Here is a 9,055-nt window from a genome sequence, read left to right as displayed (position 1 = left end):
AACTGTTACTGGTGTAAAGTGAGCGTCGAGCACAGGGCTGCTGGGCAGGGCAGGCAGTGGGCATGTGAGGGGCAGGTATCAGGGCGGCGGCCTCCCCTGGGGCCAGGGGCACAAAGGCGGCTTCTCCCCTCCTTCACAACTCCTCTGGGCAGGTGGGGGCACAGACTCCCGCGGCTCGGGCCGTTCACACTTTCAATCGCTGCTCAGAGGATGCCTATATACGCAGCTATATATATAGGTCCCTACAGAGATGAGCACGCGGTCGTGTGGAGACACGGGGTGTCAGCGCGGGAACACCTCTGTGGCTGCACAGGCCGAAGAGCGAGAGCCGGTGAGCAGCTAACGGGAGTGCGGGACAGGCCCCTCGCGGGAGCAGGCCCACGAGCGGCAGGGCAGCCTATGCCGGGTGAGTGAGGGTCCGGGGGCCTGTCTGCCCAAACACTTTTTGGGCGGGGGCTATAAGAGGGAAGGATACTGGTAAACTGGCAAACCGATAAACCGCGGCAGCTCCGACCCCCGCCGAAGGGCCGGGCCCGGCAGCGCCAACAGGCCTCAACCGGGCCGGCGCTCTGTTGCTATGACAACCGAGTTGCCCGGCAGGCGGGCAGCCAGGCAGGAAGTGGATGCACGCGATTGGCAGCCGCGGAGCACGTGAGGAGGGCGAGGGGCGGGGCGGTCGGTCCGGCCTGGGGGCGGGATGAACGCGGTGCCGGGTCCCGCAGTCCCGTCCGGTCCCGTCCCGTTCTGCTCCGTTGTTTTGTACCGGCGGCCGCGAGGCGACCGAGCGCGGCGGGTTCCGCGCTGCCGAGCGGACGTGCCCGTAGCCGCCGGGCTGTCATGTGTGTGCCCCGCTCGGCGGGAGGCGGGGAGTTCCCGGCGGAGAGGAGGGGAGTTAGTCAGCCGCGAGGAGGAGGAGGAAGGGCGGGAGGCAGAGCCATGGAGAGCAGCACTCCGCGGCGGCGGGAGGGGCGGGCTGTCTGACCGGGGCGAAGCGCGGGGGGCACGGCCCGGCAACCCGGGCGGCAGCGGCGGGGCCGGGGATGAAGGTGCCGGGCAGCCCCCCGCCGCCACCCGCCGGCCGGTGACGGGGCAGGGCCCGCGGGCTGCAGGGCGGAGGGGGTGTGGGGGGTCGCTCGTTGCCCTCCTCGGGGCAGGCGAGAGGGAGGGGACTCCGTCCGGGGCCGCCGTCGCCCGGGGCCGCGGTGACTCAGAGCCGGGGGTGAGCCGAGGTCTGTTGTTGTGGGATTTTTTCCTCGGCAGGTTATAAATAGCCCCGCGCGGCGCCGTGTCACGGAAGGACACCCTGGCCGGGCGCGGGGAGAGGCCGCCGTCGCTCAGCCGTCCCCGGCCTGCTGCCTGCCTGCCGGCGGGCCCTGCTGCCAGGCAGGGGTCCGCTTGCTGTTCGTACGGCAAAGAATCGCTCTCGGGTAGCTGGAGGCAGCGGCAGCCAGCCTTCGTGGGGGGAGCAGCGGGGCACGGGGGCTCCTGCCTGAGGAGACGGAGGAAATGAAGCCGGAACGAGGTAAACGGTTTATCAGGATATTTCTTTGTGTGTGTTTTGTTTTGTCGCGGATTAGCCTGGTATTTTGCTTCGGTGTTATCGCTCTATTTCCTTATCCCCTCCCCTGTCATTTTGGGGGATGGGAGAGAATCTTGGTGCTCGGCTTCACTCCCATTAGCATTTCCCGAGTTGGTAGACTGGATGGTACCCCGGGAATGTGTCCAAGAGCCCCGTGTCCTGCCTGCCCTTCAGCTTCCCATTGTCTGGGTTGGACGGAAGGGAGACAAAACACCGTAGCGAACTGCTTTTGCTCTGGGAATGCTGCAGTTGGTGTGTCAGCTACAGTCGGCTTGTTAGCCAGGACTGCAGTGCTGGGGCGGGAGTCGGTCAAAGGCAAATGGGACATCGACAGACAATGCCAGCACGTGGGCAAAAATGACAAAATGTACCTGAAAAAACACCCTCGGAAGAGCCGTAACTTAATTCTGTGATGTTTTGTAATCTGGCAGAGGGGTTTGTTCCGGTTATAAAGGAGATGTATCGTAACAAGCATGCTGAAATACTATTTTTTCGCCATAATTTAGTTCCATCTTAATCTGGATTACTGACATCTGGATTTACAGGAAAATAAAGTCGACTGTCTACGTATGTGTTTGTAACACTTCAGCTCTTTTGCAGTATAGCAACAGCTGCTGATGCCCCTAGAGTTGAAAATATGTCATGACTTCTATCTTGATCGACAAGAGCAGTGATTATTGGTTCCTGTTACTTAAAGCAAGGTTGTTTTTTAAACAGATCTTATGAGTTCTCATCGTAGAAGTGAGTGTTAATTAAAAAAATTGCTTAGAATTATTGCTTAGATATTTGGGTTTCTTAAAATTTTTGGTGATTCTATTGTTCACCTGGTTGCTTTCAGTTTTAAAAACGCATTATTTTTTTTGTGTTATAATCACTGGTGTTTTGAGAAACACTTTAATATAGCTTAGATATCCGTGTGTTAAATGCTAACACGTACATGACATACACAGCTTAATTAGGTTTGTTAATGACATGTTTGCTAATAGTGACACTGCGTAAATGACCACTCTTAGGTGTATTTCTTGTATGTATATGCTGTAAGGATTATATGATGTGGCAGTAGCACAGATAGTACAGAAATTATCACAAACATATACATAAAATAATGGGGTTTAAGTACTAGGGTTTCAAAATGGGCTTTTCTCTTTGCTTTCTTCCTTGTTTCTTAGTTGTGTAAACCTCTACCTGATCAGTTGCAGCAAGGCACATTGTTTTCAGAATCTCTTTGTTTTAATACCAGACACTGAAGTTTGAAAGGTGTTTGCTGTCAAGGTGAAACAAAACTTCAAAATAGCCAGGTAAAACCCAAGTCAATATTTGCAGCTTTAAGATGTTCTTCTGTAGCCGTTCAGAACCTCCATATGACCTGTGCTTATTCTTTAGTTTCCAGGCAAAAAAGTTAGATGTGAATGTCTATCATTAACTGGGTGAAACACTTCAGAAGTAATATCTTGGAATTCTGTTAAGATTAACAAAAAATCTCGAAATATCTCCAGACCGAGAGTATCTCCAGCCGTTTTAGTAGATACGTGTAGCTTAGCTGTGTGCTAATGTAATAAAGCAATACCGTGCACAAAGGGGGTTGTGAAAGTGCTACCCTAAATACCACATGCAGCCCATAGAGCTTCTTAGGAGGCAGGAATTGTGCACATATTTACATGTGCTGCTTTCTGCATAGCAGCTGTACCATGGGATACAAGCAGCCAAGTGTGTAGTCACCTGCTTCCAATCATCCCAAATTAATAGCAAAGAACAGGGGAGAAGCACACTCAGCTTGCCACAGTCTGCACTTTTCTATAGACCCTCACAATCCTGAGAGGACTGCAAATCCATGCAGCAAGTAAAAACAAAGAAACAGACTTAAACAGACTTGAAATATTTGAGGTTTTTTTCATTCTTGCTAGTAATTATATCAGAATCCAATTAGAGCAGAGATGTAGTTTTTGTAGATAGAATTAAGCATAAAATTATAGTTAATAAGATTGTAATGGCCCCACCTTGCTGGGGGAAGTTATGGTTTAGCCTTTGTCATACTAGTAGTAAGGGTGGTGCAGGAGAAGAAAGGGGAGATCTAAATGTGCAACCACTTTAACAGTGGGAAATGTTACAGAATACTTGAAGGAGGTGAGAGGGATGAGCGGAAATGAAGAAAAAAGGGAAATCCTGCCCTAAGGTACTTACCTCCCTTTATATTGTGGAAAGTTTGAAAATTACAGCTCTAAACATGTAGTATACGAGAGCAGTATGGAGAAGATGGAATGTGGAGTGTTGCATAGCAAACCAGTGGAGCAGTTTTGCAAGTGAGGAAGAGGGGTTAGAAAGTGCAGGTAAAAATGTGGTCTTGCTTCTTTGCCATGCAAAGGCACAGGCATTCACAGGATGTGTCTCATGAGCATCATTCAGGACTTGCCCATCAGGTGGCTTGTCAGTGTGGAAGGGCAGTGGCTGCTTTAAGCATATTCATGTAAACATATACCTGGTTTAGGGAATGCATTCACAACAATACTGGTGGCTGCTGCTTGGCTTTACCTTTCCTATGCTGCCACTTTTAAAGAGAAGTGTCAAAGCATCTTAAAATACAGTGGACATGTTGGCTCAGCTGAGGCTTCATCAGTGCAAAGAATGATGTGTCTCCTTTTCTTGAATACAATGTTTCTGAAGTGATGTTTAAGTTTTGTTCTTTCCGGTTTGTTTTTTGTCTTCCTGCAGTAGCAACGTATCAGTTTACCTAGCTTTAATCCATAATACCATCACCATTTATTTTCTGCAGTACAGCTTCTTAGTCAGCTGCTTCATGTTGGATGTTTGGAGCTCTGTTTCCTTCCTCAAGTACAGAGCTTTGCTCTTGCTTCTGTTGAACTTCGTTCTAATGACTTCTGATCACTTTGCCAGTTTATTGAGTTTGGAAGACAGAACGAGGCTTCGTAGCAGAGTGCTTGCAAGCTTTTCCAGCTCAGCTTTGTTCATAAACTGTATAAACACACTGTTTCACCATCTTAGTTAATGAAAACATTGCATAATGTCAGGGTGATAGCTTACTGCCAAACTCGGAAGGATTGTTTTGTACTCTTAGAGTACACTTGGTGCACAACTGGAAAAAATCTTGTGGTTTACATGAATCTACAGTATAGTCATATTTAACTGTGGGAATGTTACGAGACATCAAAAGTCTTAGTATAGTCTAAGTAGCTCAGAGTTATTGCTCCTTCCTTCTCCCTCCCCCTCGCTGTTAAAGGAGGAAGACAGGCTTGTTTGTCTCTAAATGCATGCTGGCTGTTTTTTATCACCTTATTCAAGGCTTTTCTTACTTTTTTATTACCTTGCTTTGTTTATTCCTTGGCTGTGTTCTCTGTGTAGACTATTCTGTTTTCACTTACAAATTAAGCTAAAAGCAGTTCTCTCTTACTTTCTGAAGCATTAATTCCCTTCTTGAGATTATCATAATTTAATGAAATGGCTTTCTGTCTACAAGAGAGGAGCAATCAGTCTGAAGATTGCTTTTTCCTTCTCCCTCTTTCTTTGCAAGTCAAACTTGGATACGTGCCTCTAGGTCTGCTTGTAGTAACTGGGTTAAGAAGGTTTCTTCCACCTTATTTGGTGGTTTGGCATGGAAAGAGCTAACTCTCTGGGCCCAACAGAAGTCTGTTTGCTACCTCATACTGGGAGCATAGCTGAAGGATTTCTGAGTGTATCTGTGAGGAAGCTGGAGGAGAGATTAATGCAGATAAACAGCCGATTGAATGCTTTATCTCAAATTCTTAGGAGGAAGGATTGAGGAGGCATTGGGTTGGGAGGGAAGTGAGCTGAACCAATGTGGTTAAGAGTTGTGGAGTTAGCTGTTAGGAGCTCTGGATAAGGACCTTGTTTTAAAAAACAAGATTTAATTTTATGCCCTATATTCACTCTGTGAAAGATTTTTTGGAAACATTTTAGCAAAGATGGTGTGGTACAGAGTATGCAGATCAGGAAGTGAAAATATCTTTTTAAAAAGGATGAGTGGTATTTTAGCATCCCATATTGCACTGTGATGCAGACACTTTATTTTTATAGTATCTTCTCAGTGAAATGTCACGAAGCACTTAAACTTTTCCGTGGTGGAACGATGTAGCCAGTAAACAAAGTAGTAAACTGGAAATGAGGTGCTTCCTGCTTAGTGGAGTTGTCACTCCAAAAGCGTTTGGGCAATGCTTGGGGCTTGGTTGCCACAGGTAAGTGCAGGTTGGGTGATAATGAGGTGGAGGTGACGCTGCTCCCTGGCCAGGGAGGAAGCCGTACTGGCGGACACGCTGCACAGGGCACGTGCAAGAAGGTGCGTGTGGTGAGGGAGGCTGGCTCTGATGGGCCGCAGGGTGTGGGGTATCTGCTGCTCCCAGGTTGGGTAGATTGCTTCCAAATAAAACCAGATCCCTTTAAAAGGAGGAAAACCCAACCAAACTGACAGGTGGTGAGGATACTGCACTCGGATTCCATTTATAAGGCATGAAGCCATCTAGCTCTAATCTTCAGGGAGAGCAGATTTGGCCTGATAACAACTCATATGTAAATGGAGAGGATAAGTGAACAGGAATATAAGCTTTTTGTTGTTTTTATTTTTATTTATTTTTTTTTAAGTGAGGTTGGAGTCTGGATTCTTTCAATGCAGCCTTGTCCTGGCATCCAAGAAATAAGAATATATGTTCTGTTATTTCTTCTATGGAAATTTAGCTTAGGAGAATTCTTAGCTTTTAGAAGCTTAACTCCTCTCCCTCTCCCCCTGCCCCCAAGAAAAAACCCAATAAAAATCTAAGGATATTAATTTACAGACGTCATAGAATTGGAAAATCTTACGTTTTGAGTATGTTTGCTTAGGTTAAAATTTTCTTACTGTTCTGCAACTCGTACCTGGATGTTGATAATGAGGTGAGTTGTCCTGTTGTAGAAATAGCTCTTGGGTTGGAGGAGCGCTTGTATGTGTGCTCAGCAAGGAGAGTTCTTCACTGTGTGCCTGTACCTCAGAGAACAAAGCATAGTAGTAACAACTTTGCCATTTTCTTTTTGTTTATTTGGTGGTGTCCATACAAGTTGCATTTAGAGGGGCTCTTGTTGCTAAAATGAATGCTGCTGGAGTGGCATTTAAGTGGATATTTTGGGGCTTGTGGATATGCCAAGCCCATAGGTTTGGGCTATACAACAGACACTTCTGACCGTATTCTGTACTTGCTGAAGTGAGAAACTTTGGCATGCCAGATCAGATCCCTGGGCTGAGGCGTATTACACTGGACTTTGTTGTTAAGGGCAGTGTTGAAACTATTATTGGAACTGAGGTCTGCCAGCTTCTAAATGTTTTTAAAAATAAGCCAACATTTATAAATACAGATTCTCATGAGAGATGTGAGTTTGTTGCCGAATGAAATTCTGCTTATTAAAATTAGAAATCTTCTATGAAAACAGAGTAACTGATGGGAACAAACCAGCTCTATGACATTTGTGAAAAGAACTTGCTCTGCTTCACTGTTTATAAAATGTTTCTTTGTTATTTTGACAAATGTGTACTAATAGCAAATGTTAAATGGTGGTGAAATAGCCATAGCTTTTCATTCTACCAGACACAGGTTTAGGATAGCAGTCTGGCAGTTACTAGCTGTTCTTTCAGTCAACAAGATCTTGCCATTTAACTGTAATTATAGCTGTAATAACTTCTCCATTCTGAATTGATACTTGGTAAATTCTGCTTTTTAGATTTTTGAAGGTGTCTCACATTGTTGTCTTTCAGGATGGTAATAAATTGTTCAGTCTTTGCAGGTCATTTGTATTTAATGTTTAGACAGAAGATTTAAATTGTTTTAGGTTTAAATTGTTTTAGAAGTGCCTGTACAATCGCATGGTTACCTTTGTACTCTGGAGTACAAAAACTTCATGTAGAAGTAGGCAGTTAAGGATGTCTATAAACCCAGGTGAACGCAAGTACTGAAGAGTGCCTCTTGGACTTGGGGAGGTAGTTGGACTTTGGAAGACTTTGCATTCATTATGTGTTCCTTTTCCTGCTGGTGCTGAGCAGGGTAGGATGACTGTAGCTGTGAGCACACAGCCAAAGCTGTATACAGTTACTTTTTATCTGCATGCACAACTGTACCAGGATTGGAAGAGATTTATATATATATTTAAAGGCTACTTGTAAACAGCAAAACTGAGCTGTAAGACAGTCATGAAAATTCTTCATCTCTTCTTAACAATTCAGTGTGGTTTTGACCAAATCAAATAAAACTCACTTGCATTAATACATTTTCTTCCATGTTAAATCAGCCTGACTAGTTCTTTTGGCTAGTGGTTGTTGCGTTACCTTTTATTGTTGGCTCTGGGACCAAAACTATCCAGAGTTCCTATCTGGACGGTATTAGTACATTATGTTGACTCAAAATGGAAAGATGTAATAGAATAGTGTGAGAATGTTCTCAGTGATAATTTGAAGAGAAGAGCTGTGCATGAATCAGTGGAGCCAGATGAACACAGGAGGAAGGAAGCACCCCACATGTGAAGTACTAAAGACACTAAAAGCACTTTCATGTCTGTTCTGAATGTAAGAATCCTTGTTAGGAATCAAGGGAAACAAAAAGTGTTACTGAGAAGTCTTCTGGACAACTTTGTTGCTTTAGGAGCAGTAAGGGGAGTTCTTCAGATCCCACCATACGAATTTCTTTTGATTTCACCACTTTTCAGTTAGTAGGAAGGCATCCACTTTCTGTCCAGGTATACAGTGTGGGGCACATAGACTTCTCTCTTAGCAGTGATCAATGCATTTCCCAAACCTATTGCCAAGTACAACTTTTTTTGTTCCAAGGGAAAAAAGCCAAATTGTTTTCTGAAGTAAAATAAAAAAAGAACTTATCTAAAATAAGGAATCTGTGGTGCACATGAGCCATGTCATCTGTTTTATGTTATGTATCCTGTGAAGTTACTGAGGTTTTTTCCATTAAGATCCCAGAGATCCAGGTTGGTAAGTCAGTCCATTTTGGCTTAGAAATTTAGTGAGACTGGAAGCAGGTGACTGCTCAAGCTAGTTTAGCCTTTTATGGTGCTGTGCATGCAGGGATTCCTTTTTCCCACTGAGCCTTGAGGATTTCTAGGGCATGTTTCACACTTTCTCTGTGCTGGAATAAATTAAGTTTCTTTCTCAAGGTGTTGTACAAGTATCATCTTGTTGTTGGGTGTAATGGGGGAGGGAAGGGCAGAGAGGGAGCTGAGGATGGTATTAGTTGGTACCATGGTGGGAGGTGGCAGGGTGGTGGTGGTTTCCTCTGAAGGTCAGCAGAAGGAGAGGTGAAGGAAGACCTGCTGTGGTCAGCACTTTTCCCAGTGATGGGAAGCCCTTCTCCCCTGCTTGCCAGGTATTGTTCTCCTCGGTTCCCTGCCAGGGCACTAGCCCAACAACCTAAGTGAAACAAACCTTGGCTCAAACTCACGCTTCCAAGCAGGTCAGCAAGTTTGCTAGAAGGCTTT

The 9,055-nt window shown here is 45.6% G+C and overlaps 1 protein-coding gene across 2 annotated transcripts in view; it reads left to right on the top strand.

Moving 5' to 3' along the window:
* Window positions 1–1,127: 1,127 nt before the first annotated feature.
* Window positions 1,128–9,055, top strand: part of ATOSA (atos homolog A) — a 47,540-nt gene continuing 39,612 nt past the window's right edge. For both annotated transcript variants that reach the window (XM_061446975.1, XM_061446974.1), the window contains exon 1: window positions 1,128–1,522. In XM_061446975.1, coding sequence (XP_061302959.1) covers window positions 1,507–1,522 — 16 coding nt within the window. In that variant the 5' untranslated portion in view covers window positions 1,128–1,506. The remainder of the gene's footprint in view (window positions 1,523–9,055) is intronic.

Source organism: Pezoporus flaviventris, unplaced genomic scaffold (assembly GCF_033815535.1).
Source record: "Pezoporus flaviventris isolate CSIRO_AGI_PZ_B2104156 unplaced genomic scaffold, CSIRO_AGI_Pfla_v1 ptg000006l, whole genome shotgun sequence".
In the NCBI taxonomy this organism is placed as follows: domain Eukaryota; kingdom Metazoa; phylum Chordata; class Aves; order Psittaciformes; family Psittacidae; genus Pezoporus; species Pezoporus flaviventris.
This window is presented reverse-complemented; position numbering and strand designations above follow the sequence as displayed.